This window comes from Notolabrus celidotus, chromosome 18 (assembly GCF_009762535.1).
Source record: "Notolabrus celidotus isolate fNotCel1 chromosome 18, fNotCel1.pri, whole genome shotgun sequence".
NCBI classification, from domain to species: Eukaryota; Metazoa; Chordata; class Actinopteri; order Labriformes; family Labridae; genus Notolabrus; species Notolabrus celidotus.
In genome coordinates this window covers 18,163,226-18,188,522 of record NC_048289.1, presented here as the reverse complement: position 1 = coordinate 18,188,522, position 25,297 = coordinate 18,163,226, and the positions used below count along the sequence as shown (strand labels likewise).

General features: G+C 38.8%; 1 protein-coding gene across 1 annotated transcript in view; it reads right to left on the bottom strand.

Annotated features, from left to right (window-relative positions):
• The window catches only part of afap1l2 (actin filament associated protein 1-like 2), a 59,525-nt gene extending 39,779 nt beyond the window's left edge, over positions 1–19,746 (bottom strand). The window contains exon 1 of the mRNA XM_034708681.1: positions 19,046–19,746. Coding sequence (XP_034564572.1) covers positions 19,046–19,061 — 16 coding nt within the window. The 5' untranslated portion in view covers positions 19,062–19,746. The remainder of the gene's footprint in view (positions 1–19,045) is intronic.
• Positions 19,747–25,297: the final 5,551 nt, after the last annotated feature.

The window sequence follows — 25,297 nt, the reverse complement described above, 5'->3', positions numbered from 1 at the left end:
GTGTCTCCTTGTGGTGTCAAAACATAACTTTAATGATTAGAACCACACGTTTAATTTCATTTCCAGTAGTTGTTTAGCTGCTAATGTTTAGCGGCTCAGTGTGAATCTAAACATTTGTCCAGCTTCTCCTCCTTGTGTGTTTGCAAAGATTGACTCTGATGGCCTTTTGGATTGGGGGACCCTGGGAAACAGAGTCAGCTGACAGGACAGGGAGGTCTGTCTCTGTGGGCTAGAGGCTGGCCAGAAGCCCACTGCACATCCAGTGAGTGACCGCAACCTCCACAGCATAAACAGTTGTGGACTGTAGACTGTCCAGGAGGAATCAGAGCGACTGTGAGACCGTGTTTTTAACTAAAGGAACACATACAAAAAGAGAAAATAAAGAATGCACTTTGCCACATTAAGATGTCTGCATAATGTGTAGAGGTTTTCAAACACCTACATCACTCATAAGGGGAATTTCTCTTCCTCATGCCTGAGGTTAGACTTCCTGCTTTGCTTCATTTTTTTATTTGATTCCACCACACTTGAGATTTCTACTCGTACCGTGTTTGAGAAGTTGTCAGATCAGTAAGGTGCATTTCAAATGTTTTACTGGCTAATGACAGAAGAATAAACTAAGAGAAAGACTTAACCATACTGTGAGATTTTGTGAAATTATCTGTGGTAAGGGCGGTTTAACTACTCTATTGGAACTGCTGACATCATTTTTTATGTAACCTTGGTCATAGACATAAAGATCAGCCTTTCAAGTCAAGGTTCACATCTCTCAGATTGTTTCCAGTAGGGATGTTTTAAAGCCACTAATTTCCTATCATCTAAATGGATATTTAAATTTCAACTAACTGACAAGTCTTCAGGTAATAAAACCCTTGAGCACAATTTATTCAACATAGCTAAAAATGTGGGTCACAGAGTTTGTTGGTAAACAACGTCAAATTGGGTTCCTAAGTGTGGCTAAGGTTAGCAGATCTAGCCCCACCAAACCACAACACACTACGGGACAACATCTGTCATCTGTCCTTGTTTACATCCAGGTAGTGGAGCATTATAACCAGTAGCCAGTTAAGGTAGATACAGCCCCGGCTAGTGGTGGCTGGCTGCATTACTGCTTAGACATATCGTATCACATCACTGGCTTACAATAAAAAAATATTAATAATCTCTTTAACTGAAAAGTTATTCTAGTTATGACTTGCGAGAGTGACAACATTTAGTCATTTAGTCATTTGGTCGTACATATCCCTATTTCTATATTGAAAATGCTTCATAGAAAACCCTAACATAAATATAAATCAACAGTGTAAGTGGCCAGAAATGCCCATTAAATTAAGTTATAATTAAATGTTAAATGTTCCGGGTCGGAAGCGGGTACCCTGGAACTGCTCTGGAATTTAAATGTACGGCGGCATCTCCACGCAATCAGCTGATCAGAGGATCACAGCTGTGATCGGTGCGAGTGGCGTGTGCAGTCAGGGAGGCTTTGTAGTGGTCCGTGTCGAACTGGTTCTCCAACCTTAAGAATGTTTTGCACCCTTGGTAGGCGAAGCAAGGTATGTTTGTTTTTAAATGAAAGTTCATCTATTTTTATATGGGAAACGTTATGGTGTGTGTGTGATATTATGAATTGAAATGTTCTTTGTTTGTTTGCTTTTAGTTTTAAGGTGCGTGCTGAAAGAAAAGAAATATATTGCACCTGTCTAACTCTACGTCTCATCATTTGCCAAGGGCTGTAACAAACAGTATACAGTAGGTAGATAACATTGGTGATACAGTAACATGGAAATAACAGCAGCACTTGAATATAGCCCTACAGAGCAAAGCGTCGTAAGGCTAAAAATATCCATATTTTTCATTCTCCAACTTGATGTTATCTAAGAAGTGGTGAAATGTTTTGCCAGGTGTGTTGACTGAAGGACTATGAAGTATGTATTGAGAAAATGTGAAATGATAACAAGGGTCTTAATGTTTGTATGACTTACAAAACAGAACCAGAACACAGGTGGTGTCACTCTCAAAAGATAATACAATTAAATATATATTGAAGTTGTAACATTTCTTCTCTTTTCCATCTTCTTCAAGAAATAATAGCCCCAAAAAATAAAGGGACAACTCAGAAAATTTACAGCTTAAAAAAAAAGCCTGTTCAACACATAGACCTGAAAGCACAGCTGAATATAAGTCGTAAGTCAAATCTGAGCTCTTTTATAACTGCTTGTCTCCATCTGTTCACCCTCTCTGAACCTGACAAAAAGCTTATAAGCCTAATTCTTTCAGTTTTCCTTTGAAATGATTTTCATTAGCACTCTAAAAATAACCACCAGAATCAATGGATGTCTGCAAGCTCATGTCCCTGTGTGCCCATGTGTGCATCTGGACCACAAATGATAGTTCCTTTTCAATTTTTCTGCAGCCTTTAAGCACAGCTGCTAGCCTTATGTCTGCTGTGTTCAGAGTGTGATGAATATGATCCAACTGAGGGAAAAGCTTTGGTTCATACATCTTACAAAATACATAATTGATGTGATTCAAATTTATTGACTCTCATAGAGGAGTAAATCACTTTGAGACCCTTGTAGGGGAAAAACTCAAACTAGTCGTGGTATGAGTCAGCTGAGGGATACAAGAGATAAAAGTAAGACGACACTGAAGAAATCCTTGTGATCATCATTTCTGTATAGAAGAAGGTAAACCTCACTCTGAGCTACCAATCTTGTTGTATCTCTCTTGTTGTATCTGAACACATGCTCCAAAGACGCTGGTGGCATTTGTGAATCTGAGCAAATTCAGCGAACATATCCCATTGTAAAAAATCGAAAAAGGAGTAATATGCTTTTTTTTCATATTTTACAACCAAATAAGTAAAAATACTAAACATTGGCAAAGTATCAGATTGTGAGGTAAACGTGTGAGCAATACCTGGATGAGACTGCAGGCTGCTCGGGACGGTTTATTCAGGAAGTCACACGAGATTTCAGTGAGACCAAAAGAAGATTTGCTCAAACCGTGACAACACGAGTTGGTGAATCTCCTTAAAAGGGCAATTTCTAAAATTCTAAAAACAGAGCCTTGAATTTTTTGCATGGCAACAGTGACGGAAGCTTCTAGAATGCTTGGTTCTGGGGCTTAAAGAGACAGTGGCTACGTTTACATGAGACTTTAAATTCTTCTTTAATTCAGAATAAAAATTAAATCATCTTTAAAAAGATTTAAAATGACCTTGTAAACACCTAATTCCGAATGAAAATGACCAATCCGCATTAAACTTAAATTCGATGTAAGTGTCTGGTTTATTCTGATTTTAAATCTGAATTGAATAATTCCTCGATCATGTATAGGTTCATTCCGCTTTAAATTAATTCCGGTCGTTCTGAGCATGCTCGTTCCCTTGTCCTGTCGCGATGACGCACATATTCCGCGCTGTTAGTTGTACTTATTTTGTGGTCGTCCATGTTGTAACCGAAAATAAAAGAAGCAGGAACTGGAGTCTGTTTTCTTTTGCTAGACGTAAATACGTCACGCCCGCCCCTGTCCAATCAGAACCCTTCCCAACCCCCAGACCTTAAGCGGAATTGAATAAAGACGATTAAACATGTTTTCCATGTAAACCTCAATTCGGAATTACTATTTCCATGTAAACGCGAAGGAGAATACTTTAATTACTAATTATTTAATTCTGAATAATTAATTCGGAATTAAAAAACATCATGTAACTGTGGCCAGTGGCTTAAATGAAACTTTCCAGAAAGAGGATGATGAGGGTTTTTCAATGATACCAGCTTGTAATAAGTAACAGGGTTTTTTTTTTAGCTTTAAATAATGTTAAGCTTCTACAATGCTAACAGAGGGACAATATACAGTCTAAAAATGAGCATAATACCCCCTCTTTAACTAGACAGGCATGGCCTCTAATTTCAATCACAGTTCCTTCCAGAGGAAATGGGATACTGAAATACCTCTGTTAACTGGTTGAATCAGTATCTTAACTTTCTTGGCAAAGGAAATCTGTCAAGAATCTAATTAGCTTTCACTCCAATTATAGTCTCTCCCACAAGGACATATATAACTACACTGAACTTTACTGAGGGCCCTCTCTTGTACTCAGGAAAACCAGTACGCTGTCAACAAAGTGCTCTAGATAAAAAAAGACAAACTCAAGCTTTTACTTTGTTACTTTCATTTTGTCTGATAATGTCCATATAAGTATGTCTACAGCATCCTCTGACCTGAAAATCAAACAGACAGCAGTTTAATTTTTCTGAAGCATCATTTACCGTCATTGGTCCTACTTTCAAAACAACTCCTTGAATCTCTACCGATTCATGCACAAGGTTTTTTCTTGCTTTCAAGCACTTTAATTTTCTACTTGAAGCATATCAATATGATTTCCCTACAACTGAAGTAAGTGTATGACTGAGCTAACATGCCAGCAGCTGTTGCTGTCTGCATGTCCAACTGATTTAACACACTGTGTCAAAAACAGATTTAGTTTGATTGAATGGAAAACAGTTCAAACTGGAAAATCCACCTAAACAAAAAAAAAACTGCTGACTTTGCACTCGATAGTGTCTACTTGGTTAACATGAGGCAATAATGAAGGGGCATTAATTAGACTGAACACTTAGCTAACTACGAAACCATCTTCCTCTTTCTCGAGAAAGCATTTTTGTTTACTCATAAAACTTGTTTACAACACAGCTATCAACCATTACTCATGACAGAGGTTAACTGGCAGTGTAATTGAGTGTGATTTCATCAGTTTGGCAGCCTAGTTGAGCAGCTGCCCCTAAGTCCTCTTTCAAAAAGACAACAGATTGGTCTGCAGTCAGACATATTCCAAAGCTGAAAAATATTTATCTATTTTCAAAGTTTTTAATGTCCTGCACATAAATTATAATCTAGTTAAAACAGATTAAATTTAAGCAAATCAACTCAATACAAAGCCTATTTTGACCCATGGGTTGTTTTGTGAGAAAACAGGGAAAATGTTGCCATAAAACTGTCCAAGATAAACTCTAAATATTATGGACATAAGACTTTCAAAACTGAAAAGGACACATGCACGAATAGGTGGAGAAACAGGAAGCATCCGTAATTCTGAAAGATGTGCCTAGCCACATACTGTTTAGATGGATTTCTATCCGACCTCATTTAGGTCAGGCCAATTACAACCATGTACAGTATCTCACATAAGTGAATACACCCCTTGCATTTCTGCAAATATTTAATTATATCTTTTCATGGGACAACACTGCAGAAATTATCACTTTGATATAATGTAAAGTAGTCAGTGTACAGCTTGTTTAACAGCGTAAATTTACTGTCCGCTCAAAATAACTCAACACCCAGCCATTAATGTCTAAACCACTGGCAACAAAAGTGAGTACACCCCTAAGTGAAAATGTCCAAATTGGGCCCAAAGTGTCAATATTTTCTGTGGCCACCATTATTTTCCAGCACTGCCTTAAAGCCTCTTGGGCATGGAGTTCACCAGAGCTTCACAGGCTGCCACTGGAATCCTCTTCCACTCCTCCATGATGACATCACAGAGCTGGTGGATGTTAGAGCCCTTGTGCTCCTCCACCTTCCATCTGAGGATGCCCCACAGATGCTCAATAGGGTTTAGGTCTGGAGACATGCTTGACCACTCCATAACCTTTACCCTCAGCTTCTTTAGCAAGGCAGTGGCCGTCTTGGAGGTGTGTTTGGGGTCGATATCATGTTGGAATACTGCCCAGGCGCCCAGTTTCTGAAGGGAGGGGATCATGCTCCGCTTCAGTATGTCACAGTACATGTTGGCATTCATGGTTTCCTCAATGAACTGTAGCTCCTTAGTGCCGGCAGCACTGATGCAGCCCTAGACCATGAACACTCCCACCACCATGCTTGACTGTAGGCAAGACACACTTGTCTTTGTACTCCTCACCTGGGCACCGCCACACATCCTTAACACCATCTAAACCAAATAAGTTTATCTTGGTCTCATCAGACCACAAGACATGGTTCCAGTAATCCATGTCCTTAGTCTGCTGTCTTTAGCAAATTGTTTGCGGACTTTTTGTGCATCATCTTTAGAAGAAATGTGAGTGGTGTACTCACTTTTGTGAGATACTGTATATATATATTAAGGGTGTTGTACATTCTAAATCCACTATTTTATCAGTATTAAATTGACTGTACTGTGGCGTTGACAACGTAAAATTGTTAAGCGTAAGTAATTTCAGGCCAAACAGACGTATATCAAACGACAGGCTATATGAATTAGATGTAGGCACTAGCAACCTAGGTTAGCATACTACTTCTTTGTGACGTGTTCCGTTGATCTGATTGATGCAATTGGGTCCATGTCTTCTGATAACGGCGATTGACAATCCTTAATTACTCCATGTTTGGCCACAGGGGGCACAAAAAAAAAACACAACTTAAAGGTGCTATACCGGCTCATTAAACAACTCAAATTCATGCTTTAAAATATTTGTAAATTGGGCGCGGACTTGGCATAATGATTAAGTTGCGCGCCCATGTAGCAGGCGATCCGGGTTCGATTCCAGCCTGCAGCCCCTTTCCCGCATGTCATTCCCCCACTTTCTCCTGGTTCCCTACAGTTCACTGTCCTCTCCTCTATTAACAAAAGGTGTAAAAGCTCAAAATTATAACTTAAATATATATATATATTTGTAAATGTTTCAGTCTTATTGTAGGATTAAAGGCTACAGAGTACTCAGACATTATGTGACTGACAATGACAGAGCCACTACTCCACCTAAAAGCAGAAGTGGTGGAAAGAAGGAGAATTGGAACCAGTGACCAAACCTGACTAAATCTTTTGGACAACAGTGTCACAGATTCAGGTCCCTTCTGTTTCAGTAGAAAGTAGAAGAAGCACACAAGACAGAAGCAGAGCATACTTCTTTCCTTATCATTCTTATCTTATGACTCCTTCACAGGAAACCTCCAGAGGGAAAACACAAGACTGATATTGACCTTTCAGCTACAAGAAGTAGCCACGTATGATTTAGTTCCTCCAACCTGGCCCTTTTGCTGCAAAAGCAGCAGATAATTGACTGATGCCAAGGCCTGATATATCGAATGAAACACCAATTTTGACTGGTGTTTGATGGCTATTGGCAGAAAACAGGTCTGTCTTTTCTGCAACATGCTGGGTTCAGCTGTGGGGCAGGGACCAAGTGGACTTGGCTGGATTAATCCAAGCTGTGTTTTGGTGTTATTGCCCTAGAAACTGAATAAAAAAGGAGGGGTGTCGATTTGATGTATTCAGAAAAGGGGCCAGGGGATAGCAGCAATAAGTAACTTTGGAAGAAGTGGACAAAGTGACACAATAAGAGGTAAAAAGTGAAAGATGAAGTTATAGGCAAAAAGGTTATTAAACAGAACTTTTAAGAGCACTTGTTACCAGGCTGTGTAACTTGATTTTGATTGGTTGAAACCCCATAAAACAGTTGTTAATTCTCAGTGGCAAAAGTAATGCCAGGGACAACTTGATCACACACATCATATCAAATCAATTTGTGGAAAAGAGTCCAGCACATTTCAACTCTGCCTGTCGACACTGTGGCAAGAACTTTAGTGTCCATCTCAGGCTGGTCTTGATAGTCAAGATGACAGATAGTGGGCTCAGATGTGGGAACAGCCTGAGGAGCTACTGGGTCCCAAACATCTCTGGAACAAAGAGGAGCAACATCCTGTCCTGCAAATCAGGCTATGAAAGCAGAGCTAGTGAGTGAGTGCATCTGTAAGTTTCAGATCCCTTTAGTAGAAGTTATAATAGCAACACTGTTTAAAAGTGTGTCACTGAAAAGCCCAGAGAAAAAGGAGAGCTGATTAAAGACAGAAATGTCAACACAGGTATTACTTTCAGTGGAAATGTTCAGTTCAATATATATTGTAACAAATAAGCAGGCTAATATTTTAACTTTGAACTGAAATGTTATGATTAATGTTAGTGTGTTCCACCAGGAAGCTGATTTGAATCAATCTCCCTGGAGGCGTTATCTATCCTGAAATCTTTTGAACAAACCATTTTCAAAACAATAAATCATCTTTAAATCAACATTTTGTATCAACTTTTGTATGTCTTTAATTGGTAGCTAGCTAAGAAGCAGGATAATGTATTGTCATTGCTTAGCGCCGCTCGAGTGGCTGCTTGTTGCAGCAGCTCTCTCTTCGTTGTTCTTTTTTCGACTTTTATTCATATCTGTTTAGTTATCTTTGTATTTGGAGCCTGTCATGTCTTTGAATGACTCATTTGTTGGCCATAGACACCAAACTGGCTATGTTTGCAGTGGTGTTTTTACTATTTTTGTTCCTATGTGTGTCCAGCGATCCTGTGTAACCATGGTCGCATTGTTTACATACGATATCAGCTGTTAGCAGCCCGTAGCTAAACGATGCTAAACGATGCTAGGTCCGATGTTCCCTGCGAGCTGAGAAGAAGGAGGCAAGGACGACCTGCTGGTACTGAGGTGCAAGCTAAAGAAGACGACATCGACCTGTCCTTCCACCCACTGTTATGGGAAATGTAAGATCTATCTTCGATAAGGTGGACAAGCTAACTAGCACCAGAAGGAATACTGGCAGAGTAGCATCATGCTAACAGAGCTAACACCGGACACGAACGCCACATTGGAAGGATTTCACCTGCTGTGGGCGGACAGGATACAGGAGAGCGAGACAGAACTAACTGGTGAAGAAGGCCAGCTCAGTCCTGGACCCTGTGGAGGAGGTGGCTGACAGGAGAGTTGTTGCCAAGCTGTTGTCTCTGATGAACATTTATTTTCTATATATATTCGTGTTGAAATTCTTGTACTGTACACCTTCTTGGTTGCTGCTGTAACTCCATGAATTTCCCCGTTGTGGGACGAATAATGGAGTATCTTATCTTAGTGGGTGGTTATGCAAATTAGAATCCCTTTAGAGGGAGACAAGGCCCTCCACTTCGTGTCCGGGTCCTGCTCACTCTGTCTGGATTTGCATAAACACCTGTTCACCACACATTATCACTTACATAACATAAGTTCATTTCTTAATAAATTAAGTCAACACTTGTTTTAGCAAAGATGTTCTGTTGGTTTTGGTATCTCTGATCTAACATAACTTGAGAGTTAGAGAATATTATCTCAGATTAATAAGGCACAAATTGCATGCAAGTGCTTCACACAAACTGAAGCCTTTGTTTCACTCCTTCTATGTTTACTTCCTTAAAAAACTTTCGCTCACCAGGTTTTGGACTGATAGTGGAAAGCGAGCAAATGGATGGCAAGCATACAGTTTGTCAATTACTACTTTGCAACATTGCCAGTTAATACTCTCATTGCATGACACATTTCCTGTGAACAAGTGTCATTTTTGATTCTTTGCCACAAAACATTGAGGTCAACTCTTTCTCAGAGTTCCTGGACTCTGTTCTTCTGCACAGAGCTGTGCAGGTTTTGTTAATTCTGTTAAGGATTCAAACCAGAAGCATGCTAGAGTCTACACTTACTTATTCCTTCACAGACAGTGGGGAGGCAAAACAGACCATAAAGTTCCAATTAGAGAATCAATAAAAGCCCATTTCTTCTACTATATAAACAAAACTGTGGAGTTGCTAAAATGTCAGAGTGGTTCAGAAATAAAATCTTGTATTGAGGTCAGAAAGGAGGTCATGGCTGAGATGTTATAGAGGGGAAAGAAAGTGTTTTAAACACTGTGGGAAAAACTTTGAGATGGGAGGAGTCTGGGATTGTCCAGTGTATGCAGTGTGTTCAGAGTCTGCAGAACCCACTGATTTTAACACTACAGAAGCTTGTTGCATTATTTAACATGCCTTTAACCTGAGGAGAGAAAAATGACAGAATTGTTTGGATGAAATTAAAACCTGCAGTCTTGTTGTAACAACTTATACAGAAGTAATGTAGTGAAACCCATCTCTACAGAACCATACTGTACATGTGCATATGTTTCTTCTTGAATATGATAATCAACTTCTCCCTTAAAAAACATGATTAAAGAATGCTTATGAAAACATGATATAATATTAAAAAGGTTTGTTAACTGTGATTAGAACAAGTAAAGTAGCCCCAAGTTCTCCACTATTTATTAAGTATTTATGGACCTTTTTATCTTGTTTTTTTTTACTGGTGGCACTTTCTTTATTTTATCTTGTTTGTATCTTTTTTTTATTGACCAATGGTTGATTTTATGTCTATTTTGTTTTATTGATTTTGTTCTTATTGATTGCTCATTTCCTGTTTTTATTGTTTTTATTCAGTGTTACCTCTTAAGCACTAAGCACTTTGTCACCTTTGTTTGTCGTGTATTGTCTTGTGCTGTTTATTGTTTTGATGTTAAAAGCAGGCTGACTCACTGCAAACAAAATCTACCTACAGGTATGAATAAAAGTAACCTTAACCTTGACCTTAAACAAGTGTCATATAAGAAAGATTAAAGGGTACCTTGAAGGGCTAAGACTGCAGATCAAAAGATGAGAACATGGGCATCATAGCCTTGAGTGCATTATTCTCTTATTCTCAGTCATAAATTAAAGAGCTAACTTGGACAAATAATGAAGACAGTAATTGTAAAGAAGTCACTTTCAAAGTTAAGCTCCAGTTTCTATGTCAAGTTTTTTTCTTTTATCTTCCCTCTGCCAAAACTATTGAATCACTTCTGTATTCAGCTCACAATATCTTTTCCTTACACCCTGTTCTTTTTTTCCTCAGTCTTTAGATCTGTGCTGCCTCAGTAATATTAAGACTTACAGCTCAACCCTTGGAGAAATCAGGCAGTTTTTATAGCTACAACATGCTAATGGGCTTTAAAGTCAAAGTAAATCTTTGCCTTTTTTTTTATAGGAAGGGGCCCTGGTCTACTCTAGCAGCTCAATGTTGATTAGGATGCAGCGCATGTAACAGTGGTCCCTGCAGACATGGGCTAGAGCTGAAGTTTCAACATTCTAGCTGCTGATACCATTAACTTTATGCTTCTTTTCTTCCCCTTTTTTATGAGAGGGTGTTTGGAGAGCAAAGTTAAACATGACGAAGGTGAGAAAAGCAGTGTTAAAATAAGGTTTGCTGGCTTAGTTGAATGACAAATGAACTGTTTTCAATGTGTCTCACAGAGTGATACCGCAGGTCTTTACTTCCTGCAGTAGTCAGACTTTATAATCAATAACAATAACCTCACCAAAACAGACTCAAGTGAAATAGTTCCCCAATCTATTTATAAACCTGCAATAATTACTCATCCCTCTATTCTTTTTTTTTATTTTTTATTTTATACTTTTTTGTTTTATTTAAGTGTTGCTAAACGATACAAGATGGGTGAGAGACATGACAATACCACACACAATATACAAAAAGTGAAAGACAAGACAACAAGTGAACATTACAGAGAATGATGTGGGTGTTTGTGTGTGTGTGTGTGAGTGTGTGTTTGTGTGAGTGTGTGGGCGTTTGTCTCTATGTATGTTTAATTGTATAAAATAGGACAGTAGTTTGAGATAAACTGGGTGGGAGAAGGTAGTGAAGACAATTCTATATATTATTAGAGATACCCAAAATTAAATAATTATAATAATAGATAAATACATTAAAAATTAAAAATTAAAATTGAAAAAAGGAGGGGGGGGGGGGACAAGTTCAGTGGGCAAGTAAGACATTGAGTTAATATAAATTAAGAGATATAATACTACAACTACTACTACTAACAATAATATTAATAATAATAATAGTATTAATAATAGTGATAATAATAATAGTAATTAGTTCGATTTGATAAAAATTTAAAATAAATAAACAAATAAATACAAATGTTATAACTAAATAGTAAAAAGTTATAGTCATGATAATAATAATGGTAATAATATCCATTGTACTAATCATAATTCTTAGTATCATTTACACCTTAACCTTAATCATCATCATCTCTGCTTCTTCCTTTCACCCCAAAGTCCCTCTGCTCCCCTTAAGTAAAAAAAAAGCATCCCTCTCTTCTTACATGTGCAATACGTTTTTTCTACTCATCAGCTCAGTTCTGTACATTGTTTTATACTATGCTACAAGTCTGCACATTTTTCACCACATCACTGGTTTTGTAAATATTTAATATATGCTTATTTTTACTTCTTTAACTTTAATTGCTAATAACTTTTTAATAATTGCTACTTTATATGCTCTTGTTTGCTTTATACTGTTTTGCACTATCTACTTTGCTGCTGTAACACTTAAATGTCCCCGTTGTGGGACGAATTATCTTATCTTAGCAGTTAGCAGCTATGTTGGCAAAAAAAAACAAGCTAATATATACTTAGATAATAATGATGCTGAAAAAGTTCTGAGACAACTAACACTCAAAAAGTCTATGAATTTTTCAAATGATGTACAATGGTGATATTAATTGAAAGCATAAGTTGATAGCATCTTGAAAGACAAACTAAGCAGATAGCTAGCATACAAAGCTATAGTAGCAAACTGTTCACTAGTTGACTCTTTCGCAGACAATTATTTTCTTCAGTGGTTGTTTGGAGATTAAAAAAAAACATAGCTAAAAGAAAACAAATATTAAAATTTGATTTACTGGCAAACTTCAAATTAACGCTAATGTGGTTCTGTGTTAGAAGCTAGCTGCACTGTTCACACATTAGCTAACATATTTTTAAGATAATTAATATATCTGTGTGTTGTGGGTAATTAAGCAATAAATGTAGGTACAACTATATCAATACCAGACCAAAGCTTTAGGCCACATATCATTAACTGATCTACATAAAGTAGCACAACATACTACTGAGTCAATGTATGCTAGCTAACAAATTAATCATCCATCTTTACCAGGATATTATTAACTTCAATAAAAACTGTGACTCAAGATTTTGGTCTCAATATTGTATATTTTAATGTCCATCTCTCTTGATTTTTTTTAAAGTCTGTATTTCTACATACAAAGGGAAAAAATTGTGTCAGCCTTGGGCTATGAGGCAAAAAGGCTCAGTGTGGGTCCAATTTCTCATCTTAAAGCAGCACCCTGCCAATATCCCCTTCCCGTCACTCCAGAGGACTCCACTAACTGGCACATGTATCATCCTCTAATGTGCTGAGGTACATGGGGAGTATGTGCATGTATAAACCACTCTGTGTGGCCATTAACCACCAGGTAATTTTCAATAAAGAATTACTGTGTAGAGATAATCAGATTCATGTTTTCATGCCATCTTTGGGAGCTTTACAAGGGCTCCGCAGTCTTGGCTTGATGAAGAAGAAAGCTACAGACAAGGAGCAGCTGCTGACAAATAAAAACTAACTAGCAATGCCGCCGCAGAGTCACCCACATAAAAGCACCTCTGCTTAGTTATTATCCCACGGATAAGTGGGCCAAGAGGGCTGCAGGGAAAGTAAGGCCTAGTGAGGGGGCATATGTGTGTGATTACAACAAGGTAAGCTCCTATTTAAGTGCTATTTCCTCCACGAGTACCTGGTGAGAAAAAAATACACAATACAGGCTAATCTAGAGCTCCTGTATCCAATAAACAAAGCCATGTTTAATGTGCTGTAAACGAACAGGAGCAAAGACCCAGAGGGTGAACAGGAGCAAACTCACGTGGAGCTCTGTGCCGCCACAGATCAGGAAGACTGTCTTTCTTTTCATCATTTTTATAGCTTAGTCCAGCTTCCTGAATTACCAATCACCTCACTCACTTCCCGTTGGCAAGTAGAGCCCCTGACATACAAGTGAACCGGCAGACCCCATGCTGGACCTGATGGCCTACATGTTAGCCTGCCTCTGCTGAGTTTATGGGAGGGCATACATACCCCTGACTCTGTCAGTGTCATGCTACACTACAGGCAACTTTGACAATTTCATTTTCAATATATGTTCATCAAATTGCACTTTTAAAGCTAGGGTTGGTAGTCACAGAAAACTAGCATGAATTTGAAAGTAGCATTTCCTCAGGACTCCATCTAACCCCTGCCCCCTCCCCTCAGAGCTCCTCCAAAACGACGCCCACGCTCACATCAATTCATGTCTGACTCAGCGATGAGAAAACACCAAAACATTATCATAATGAAAGTTAAAAACACAAACAAACATGGCTATTGTTAGTACTCACAACTGTCATGCTAACATTATCCAGTTGTACCAGTGGCACGATATCAGGAGAAAAGCTATAATACATCTACATTTTCTGTAGGACTTACTAAATGTCATTAATTTTTTTGCTTGTCATAGCCCCCATGGTGAGAGCTTTTTAGACTCTGATCCGGACTACAGTCCTGAGCAAACCACCTCATGGGGTCAAAGGGGACAGGCCCATGGTCGAGCGAGAGGGGCAGTAAATGGAGTCAGGGGAAGCAGAGGCAGGGGATGGGGAGTGCACCCCGGGGAAATGTACACCCAGGAGGTGGGGAAAACGGCAGGACGGGGTTTGATTGGTTTCATAAATTGGACCCTAAAGGCAGGGATTGGTTGGTGTTTTACCAGGTTTACTCCGGCTGTAGATAGTGGCTTTTTTTCGCTCTTTTTTTAAGAACACATTATGTATTGATTGCCATCGGGACATAAAGATCATTTTAACCAGTATAACAAAAAGTGTATCTAAATCTGACTACCAACCCCAGCTTTAAGTATTAAAGGAGTTATTTTGTTTTACATGATTAATGCAGGTCACAAAGTGGAAGTAGTTTTTTATGAAGCAGCCCTGAAGGCACTACTGTAACTGAGATGCACAGGATACACAGTAACAGGTAGTTGTTAATATTGTGCACAGTGACAAAATCAGCATAATTTAGCATTCTAAGTTTTTCAAACCCAAATCATCAACCTAAAACATGATTGTGTTGTGTATAAAAGTTGTGTTTGATCTTTATCATGAAAAGGGCACTGAATTCCTGGAGAAACGTTTTTGAATCAATCGGCTTGAAGACAAATAATTTCGACAAATAATACTGAATAGCAGAGGAAACCATTTGGAATGCTTTCACTGCTAGCATGTTTAAGATTAGAAGATATCACAGATGACAGGGAACAGAAGTGATGGGATGTATTACAGAAAGATGTTCTCACACATAATCCTCAGGAGATTTTGTTCAGTGCATAACAAAGGTACATACAAGGTTTTAACCTAACATGGCTTTGTGTTTAGCACTGTTAGTTGAGCATGGTGAAAGAGGAGGTAGCATGAGAACTGGATACTGTCCTATACAAATTAACATTTGTTCATCAGCATGTTAGCTCTGTCATTGTTAGCAGGTTAGCATCCATCCGTTAGCATTTATCACAAATTAGCTACTACTGTACCAACAATTAGCATAGTTTTATGGCCTTAAAGCTGCTGTTGGTAGTCGTGATATAAACAGCAGTTCGGAGAGAGATTTCGAATGTCAACACTACCCCTCCCCACCAGATTTCCTCTCACTCACCTCCCCCTTCCCTCTCTGCTCCCGTAACCCCGCCCACAAAAGATTGTTGTGCGGATTCTGTGAGGAGGAAGTGGCTTCCCAGCCAATCAGGGCGACAGAGGGTCAGGGAGTAGCTCTGATTGGTCCTTGATAATGGGACAGAGGGGAATAATAACATTGCTTGATACAAAGGCATTAGAAAACACAGTGATTTCGCCATAATCTCAAATTACTTCACTTACAGATGAGTACCGATGGGTATTATGACCTTTTCTCCAAACCAAGCAGAAAAAAAGTAACGTTTTTGACACCTTTCCTACCAACAGCAGCTTTAAAGGCAAAAAAAAAGACAGAAACTATCTTTCCACTTTTAAACACTATTGTTTGTGCCTCATGTGAAAAATATGTCCATCAATACATCTTTCCATCTCCCTCTCTTTGTCTCACAATCTATTGAAATAATGATCCCAGAATCCAATTATTGTTGGAGAGGACAGCAGACACTGGAGGCTAGAAAAGGAGCCATCACCATCAAGCCATAAATCCTTGCTCTTTTCTGCGAAGACCGGGCAGTCAGCAGCACAGTGAACTTAACACAGACATGCTTTACCCAGAAACTGCCGGGTCCATAACAACATGGAAAGCAAAACAAGCAAAGGCATGAGGTAGAGGGTACTGATTGAGAAGGACGGGAAGATAATAAATATTAGAGAGGATCTTGCAAAAAAGAAAAACAAACATTTCAATTTCCTTTTATGGAAATATTTAGAAAAATGTTGATATTTCTGTATATGTATATGTATATGAACATTGAAATTATTTGGAGAATGTTCCTTCTATTTGCTTTCATAATAGAAACATACATGTTCTTATGTATTGTTTTTTGGTGATTTGCCAGCTGGTAGTTATACATAAGCATTATAGAATGCTTAATATTTGTGACACAATATTCTAACATTAGTATGCCTTAAACATCAGCACATGAACTGCAACTGATGCTGAAAAAAGTAATCATTCAACCACTTGTTGCATTGAAAAAATGATCCAATCATCTCCTAGCTGGGCTTCTGCAGCACTGATGCTCAATCATGTCACTGAACACAAAACCAGGTGCTTTCACTAATTTGATCTCCCTCTCTGGCAGTAGGTGTGAGAACCATCGTACGTAATGAAACCTGCATGAGTCAGGTTCGATAAACACAGAACAGCCCATCCAGAATACTAAACAATGCCTTGCCTTGTCATAGGCCTCCTTGGATTTTCCCATGTTTTCCTCTCTTTTACCTCCTCCGCTGGTTGCCTGTGGCTGTAAGTATCATATCAGAGCCCCGGTGCTGAGTACACTTTTCAGCCACACACGCTGGCTCAGTCCCTGTGTCTACAGCTGTTGCATTATTGCCCTGCATTGCTTCATATGCCCTCAGCTCTCCTTTTCACTTATGAATAACAGAGTCGCTTATTCATTCTACCTGTGCTGCTGGAGCAAAAAAACATATTTGCCTTTCAACTAGGGCTCATGAGATTCTTCTGTTGAATGTGTACTTCTTACTTGCATTGGTCACCAAAGCTTTAATTACAGCGTCATATCTCCTATTTTTTTTTACATCTAAATAGCTCATTAAAACAAAAGTTCTCTGAAAGATTAACTCTTGCATGTAAATCAGCATGATAAGGACTAACTTTTCTGACATAAAGCATGTTTGACAAAAAAGTATTTGATGTGTATTTTAATTTTCAAGAAGTGTCCCATCTGTTAACATGGAGAAGACAACCTATTGGCTCGTTTCCATCAAGCGGTCTGGTATGGATCAGTACAGTTTGGTACGGGTCGGATCAGTAACGCCTGATCCTGTTTGTGTTTCCACAGCCAACCATGCCCTACTTGGTGGGCAGCATGTAAGTCAGATGCCGAAAGCCGCGTCAGCTACGTAATAGCGTGACGTCATGGCAGCACGACACGGTGTACCCCGCTAAAAAATTCAATGAAGGAGAAAAACGTGAGGAAAGTCTGTACCTCTTGATGCCATTTTCCAAACAAAAAAAAGTTATCTTCCCAAAGTCCACTGGAGATTTAAACATGGAGGGGTTATGTGTTGTTCTTTATTACCGCTGTCGCACAGGAAGTGATGATTCTTTTGACCAATCAACGGACTGCAGTGTTTCTAGCTCCACCTTCTGGGGTCAGATCGGCAATTTGGGGACCTGTCCCGGTTTAAGTGAATGGAAACGCCACAAAATGCGTGTCATACCGAGACGAACCGAACTGAACCGCTTAGTGGAAATGGGGCTTTTGTGACCTTTGCTGCTGTCAGCCACCAGGAGGAGCACTAAATGTTTTGGCTTCACTTCAGGCTAGCTGTTGTGCTGTCCATGTTTTATACATTCCATCGTCTAAAGGATATTAATTGAGTGATGTAACTCCCCTAGTGGATAATCAGTGTAATATAGTAAATAGTGTATGACGGGTAAATCAGATGGCCTAGATTGACCTCTTTAAAGAGACAGGACAGTAGCTGTAAATAGACAATAAGATACAAGAAGAACAGGCAACTGCAAACTTTGCATTTGAGAAGCAAAAACTTGAGAGTATTTGACTTTTTTTGCACTAAAATGTCCAAATATGCTGATTTATTCATCATTCAAGACATTGTCTCCACAACTTAATGTTTCAGCTTCAAACTGGGTTCACAAATGGATCAACAATCCACCCATCCAAAGTCACCACTGCGATAGTGAAATCCCCTCAACAAGATAAACAGAGCAACTCTGCATTCGGCTTTTTGCTGCACTGTATTTTGCTGTGAGAGAGTGTGGGAGTAAACAGACTGAGCCAGTCTGATCAGCTGGAGAACAGGAATGTTGGAGCAAGATTTTGCTGATCCCTGTTCAGTTAGATGAGTGGCCATTGTTTTCAGACCATAAAACTGCTCAATCAGGAGCAGTGACACAGATCCCGACGAAAAACTAGAGTGCTCAAAGTCCACTGTTGTCTTTTCCTCACTCCAGATCATCTGACATAAGGTGTGGTGCATTCATAGCAAGTTACTCTTCTTGTTACTTTGCATCATGGACTGAACTCTGTGTTTATGTCAATCAGGAAGTATTAAACGGCCTTGCTCATCTCTCATGGACAAATAACCACAGGAATTTCAGGAATGCCATGGGAACAATGTTGCAGCTATTGGAATCCATCAGTAGCCACAGTGTAAACTGTTTTATAGAGCCAGCTTCGAGGGGAGGCATTTAGAAATAAGCCAAACATCCTATTCTTCAGGGTGCATTCAACTCAAAGTACTTTAAACCTAGTTTGACAGGGTCTGTTTTTGCCAGCTACTTAACCAAACCAGAAGAATTTTCATCACCGGTATTAGAGGCAGGTGACCAATAGCTTAGCCAAAATCATCAAATTAATTGTTTTTGGGTCTGCAAGCAGAGGCAAAGGCATCAAAAAACAATAAATATAACCTCCTGATTCATATCTTATCAGTAAATGATCGATTTTGGTTAGTCTGTTAAACTTTACCACCATAAACCATTGCAGAAAAGTTGGGAAAATGTCCATTTGCAATGTAAGTCATGACAGTCAACATGTCAAGTCTTCTCCATTCCTCATGTTAAAACGAAAACCTCTTTAAATCAGTGTGTCTTACCTTTGTGCTTCTCCATTCCCTCACACGGACGCTCACAGCTTCACCTCTTCTTCGTCTTCCTCCTCTCATACAAATCAAAGAATCCAGCAAAAGTTTTCAGACAAGTCTCTGAGTGATGATGGGACAGGCAACTTCAGCAGAACCCCGTCTCCAACAATACACTGACTGACACTGACTGACCGAGTGTCTCTGGGCTCGACAGGGCTACAGAGTTTGTGACGGAGCAACAGCGCTCTCCTCTTCTTCTTCCTCCAAATCTCCTCTGCCGCACCTCCTCCTCCTCTTTCTCCTGTACACTGAGCATCCACACTGCAGCTCGTTTGGGAGTGGGGACATTTAGGGTCTTCCGGGGCTGCAGTATCACGGTAGAAATGGTCTCACACCTCCGAACTTACTGGAAGTTATTAAGTGGAGAAACGGTGCATATCAGGGTTAATTCTGCACTGGTTAACTTTGCACGTCTCCAAAGACGCAAAAGGGGAAACGCAGTGGTAAAGCTATATTTGGGGTTGTTGGTCTATATGTTGGCTCGCTTATGTTGGGGTATTGAGAGTCATATCCGTTTGTATCAGAGAAAGTGTGCGAAATTGAGTTAGAAATAAACACAGGAAGTGGCGACTAAAGACACACTTTGGACGTCTACTCTACCAGGGGTCTCCTTTCAGCACTCATTTCTGTAATGTTTGTTATTTAATAGACGAGCAGTCACAACAATTTCAACACCCGTGTTAACTTTTGTGACGAATACAGAATGCAGGGGCGTCGAGAGGAATTCCAGGTCCCATCAAAACATCACTTTGGGCCCCACCACCACCTCAGCCGAGGCCTACGGAAGAGGATTAGGGCCGCTAAAAATTTAATGAATTAAGGTCCAATATATATTGTTTATGTTTTTGTTCTGAGAAAAAAGTCAGAATTCTTAGATTAAAGTCAGAATTCTGAGATTAAAGTCATAATTCTGACTTTTTCTCATAATTCTGACTTTTTCTCATAATTCTGACTTTTTCTCGTAATTCTGACTTTTTCTAAGAGCAAAGACATAGAAAATATATATTGGACCTTAATTTATTTATTTTTCAGTGGCCTCTTCTGAGCAGGTCAACCTTGAACAACCTTTAAAAAAAAGTAATTTCTCCTCATTACACATTAAAAGCTCAAAATAATAACCTTATCAAAAGTTAATTTAACACTCTCTTGTCATTCCCTTCATGTTAGCAATTTATATCCCACTTATTCTGGTGCAAATTGACAAATTACCTTAAAATGTAAAGGGAAAAAAATGATTCCCATTTTATCATTCAGACCACACACTCATTTTACTTTGCACCACTTCATTATATTTTGATGTCTCACATAGTCTTTTATACGGTGGCCCTGAAGGGCAAAACACAACAACATTTCACAAAATACAACATTTCACAAAATAGAAAGGGTACAACACTTCTTGTTTCTGATTGGACAGAACCTGACAGCTTGACATCATTTCCTGTTTCTATACCAGCTTCCATTCTTATTTCTGTTCTTTTCTCATTGCTTGTTCCCCTTGTTATGGTGATTTTCATTTGTTTGTTGATTGGTTTTCTTCATTGCTAATATATATACATATGAAGAGAGACAGAGAGACAGAGAGCTATGTATAAAGGAAGAAAAAAGTGAACATTTTGCTTCCGGAGCGAAATATCATGTTAAAAGAGGAAATTTTGCTTCCAAAGCAAAAAAAAGAAAGAAAGGGAATTTTTTACTTCTGAGATGAATAGACATGAAAAAGGTAAAAAATGTTGCTTCCAAAGCAAAAAAGTAAAAAACAATTAAATGTTGCTTGAAGTGAAAAGTTTGCTTCTGAAGTGGAAAAAATTGAAAATGTTGCTTTTGAAGCAAAAAAGATCTGATGCTTTTTCATCTGAAGTCTGACACTTGACTCCGAGACCTTAGGATGTCTCAATATGTGGGCTGCACCATAAGAGTATTTGGCTACATGTGTATCCATTGTCAAAAATATTCCATTATTATGTCCATCTCCTCTTCCATTCCTTCCAACTCAGTTTAAAATGTGTGCAGGGACTCAGCTGAGTAGTAATAATAGAAACAGGAAATGACGTTGAGCTGTCGGGTCCAATCAGAAACAAGTAGTGTTGTGGAATGTTGTTGTATTTTGTGAAATGTTGTAGTGTTTTTCCATTCAGGGCCACTTTACTTCAGCATACATTGGAATATACTGTAATAAGCAAGACTGATATCCTCTATGAAAAATGCTTTTCAGGACATCTTTCACGGTCGTACTGTTATCTTATTGGTTAGCTTTTAGAGAGGGGAGGATTATACTGGGATTAATGAGTAACTACAAGAAAGACAAGTTAACCAGATTCTACAAAACATATCTTGACCTTAGAACTAGAATAATTCCCTGAAGTCAGCTTACTTCCATTCATCACTGATATTCAAAGTAGAGGAGGGACTTCCGACATGGCTTCAACATGGCAGCAGGGAGCTCTCGTGTTGAGACTAAAGGGGTGGATATTCAGAGAGTAAGAAGTTCTTGTACTTTGTTAAACCACATGTTTTAGGATATTAATTATGATGAGATTACAAGCACCAAAACCAACAAAAAAAGTGAAAAGTTATCTAGTAGATTGAGCAGTGCTAGCCAAACAAATACATTAGCCTTCTAAGCTAACAGGAGAACCAGTTTAGCAGTCTGTGTTTGGGCAGCAGACGAGCCTAAATTGCAGGATTAAACAGGATTAACATCTGACCAGGTAAAACATACCAGAATTGGTCACCATTCTGCAAGAAATATAAAACTTTAGCTCCATTAACTCATGGTTTTAAAAAAATTAGGAAGGACATCAATTGGGCAAATAGAGCAGAAAAGGGGATTGTGGAGCTGGAGGACAGCTTGAAAACAAGACTGACTGACTTGGCGGTCATTGAAATACTTATCAACGTGACACTAATGAGTAGATAGTCTTAAAATAAGACTACTGGAGTTAATTATGTATGTACATATAGATTTTTTTTTTGTCTGCTGTTATGACAGAAAATCTGAACTGTTTTTTGGGACAGCTTGTCTTTATCCTTGAACCTGTGCCCATAAGTTCAAATCTAGTACCTCACCTCATTTAAAAGGTTCATTAGTTACCAATGGGTGACATCACTCTTATCTTGTAGCCTTGAGCTAACGGGTAAGTGTGAATGTGAGTCAGGCATGGTGGCTCAGCATGAATTAAATACAAGGGTGGTCTGGCTTTTCTCTCCTTCAGTCTTTGTCTGTGAGTCCATTGCAAAAAAAAAAAAAAAAGCCATGTCCTGTTAATCCAGCAGGGGAATTCCTTCGGTGCAGCAGACCTTTGGAAACCCCTGACTGTACGACTGATTTCAGGTTTTATAGAATAAGATTGGTACGATTTTGGTCATCATATTTGTATTGAAAAGTTTCTAAGTTGGTCAGATACAAGATTAAAAAGGACAAGATTTCATTTTTGGGTCAAAGGTACAACTCTGAGCTTTTGTTGAGATTTTTGTTGTTGCGTTTTTCTGCTACCAATTGGAGCACAAAAAGCATTCCTCAGCTGTGAATCAGAAGTCAAAGGTCACCAACTCAACTCCAAATTAGCACCAATCCCTTTCTGATATAGGGGCCTCTCCCATGTTTGCACACATACATACAGACACATAATTCACCCCTGAGAAAGGGACCCCCTATTTATCCGGTATTTTCATCTAATCTAGCCTAAACCATGTGCCATTTCTTACCATTACGTCTGGGAATTTCCAAAGAAAGTTAAATCCGCCAGCTCTGCAGCACCTCCCTGTTGTTATAAGAACTTTTTGACCAAGAATGCAGAGAGCACTGACTTCAGACACCCTACACCTTGGAGAGATGGTGCTTGTTTCCCTGAGGTTTGTGCACCTGACAAAACGCTGAGAGGCTCTCCCGTGGATTATGTCAAAAAGTGTTAAGTCATGGCATGATAATATTGCTCTAAGTTCATGTGTGATCAGGTTCACGGTAACTTCTGTGGAAAATAAACAGCTGCTCTTCAAAGTGTGGGCAGATGACTCATGTGCAGAGGTGAAGAAATGTTGACGGGAGACTTTTTGTGACAGTTTAAAACTCGCCTGCCAGGTAGATTTAGTTTGAGGAACACTGAAAGAGCATTTAGCTCCTCATGATCGGTTCTCAATGAGCAGACAAGCAGGTATTTAGAAAGATAGATTTACAGAATATACTTAGGTGTAGCTAATTAGGAAAGAATAACATTGTCAATATTTAAAAAATAGCCCTCGGTTTTGCAATATCATCAGCATCAACATGCCCAAAGTACACCACAGTACGTCTCTCATACTGTGTGTCTTTAAGTTATTGTGTGTGGATGCATGTAAAGCAGGTTGATGCACAATTCCAATCAACAGTGAAGTCATCAACTCACTTAGAGCTGATCCAGTTGCGTTTTATCATAGACCAACCCAGTGAGAACACATCTGACATGCCAAACGCTGAAATAATAAAAATGTAACAACAGCTGTATTAACCAAATCTGCTTTAGTTTCAGGGTCCTGGTATTGGGCATGCTGACTCAATAATACAACCTATGGGGACTTCAACTGAACCACTGTTATTTTCATTAATACCATCAGTATGTTTTTTTTTTGTGTGTGTGTCCTAATTGACACCTCAAAAGTTATGATTCTGGTCTATAACAGAAGCCCTAAACCCCGTGGCTGCAGTTCTATCCAACTGTCTCCAGGCTGAACCCCACTGTCTCACATCTATAAAGTCATGTGTGAATGCTGCTGTGCAACACTGCCGCCCGCAGGTGAAAACGCAAACTTGTGGATAGCGCTTGATAAATGAAGCTTCAAAACATGAACCAACAACAAAATGATAAGAAAAGAAAGATCAAAATTGAATTTGGCATACTTAATAGTTAATGATGACTTGTATGTTATGATGAGGAACATAATTCCTCCGTTTTGTCATACACTAGAGTTTAACATTTTGGCCAGCCATGGCTTGCTATACAGTAGCATATAAAAAGCTTGTAACAAAATTTTGATGGAGATTTTTCTTCATGATTAAAGTTTTGCTTCCCTTCTTTTGAATAGTGTGTTCAAACTGCTGCAGAACAACACACACATATAAAACTTTATCTGCCATGTAGTCACCATCTGCATATTACACCCAAGCAGGATACTGTGGCATATTGTACACAAAAGACACCAGGGATGCACATTATTAATATATGGGTTTTAGCATGCTTCTTTGTAATTCCAAAGCTTGATTGACAATTTTTGTTTTCACTTTCATTGCCAGCATGTGTTTTTTTCCCAAACAAAACATATAATTAATTATAATTGTTAGTCTACAACTTATTGAAAACAATCAATGCCAGAAAGAAAGAAGCCAGTCAGGGAATAGTACCAGACTGACGAGAAATGTCCCTTTTCTGTCACCAACATGCCCTGAAGTATAACTGAAAGTAGCACTAACAATTATTTCAGCACTTCTTTTGTGGGTCAACAGGTGTGTTTTTTTGATGTGGCACCCATCAATTGCGCCTACAGCATTATTGTTGATGTCAAACTTAAACTTTTGCAGAAATGTTCAGATATTAACATTAAATTGGGCTTTAAGTCTTTCTAACATATCAGCTGCATGCATTCAATGCAGAGGCAAGGGGGGCTCTACTAGTAGGTTTGCCTTATCAAAACTAGGTCTCTGCTAGTGAAATAGTTTGTATTTTAAGACGTGTCAAAAAGCCAGGACAACGAGGACAAAATGTTGGCAAATGGGGCTCTGTGTGGTTATAATTGTACATCTTTGACCGGGAAAATTTAGGACACATCCAGCTTTCAAATGCCTTACCTTGAGCAATTTTAAAGTTAGGTATAAGGACATGATTTTCACAAAGTACAGGACTGAAGAATATAAAATTACAAGTGTATGTTTTTGTATGTATACTTGTGAATTAGTGGGGCTGTAGGTTTGTGTGTGTACGTATATGTATATGTACTGTATGTGCATATGTGTACATGTGTATGTCTGTCTGTCTGTCGGTCGGTCGGTCGGTCGATCGGTCGGTCGGTCAGTCGGTCTGTCTGTCTGTCTTTAATCTCAGAATAATAATTTAAAAAAATGTTTTGACCTTAATTTTTTTTTTCAGTGGCCTTAATCCTCTTCCATACAAATCATATCAAATGCTGCATTAAATAGTCTGGTGGGGTTCATTGTGACACTGTACTTTTAAATGA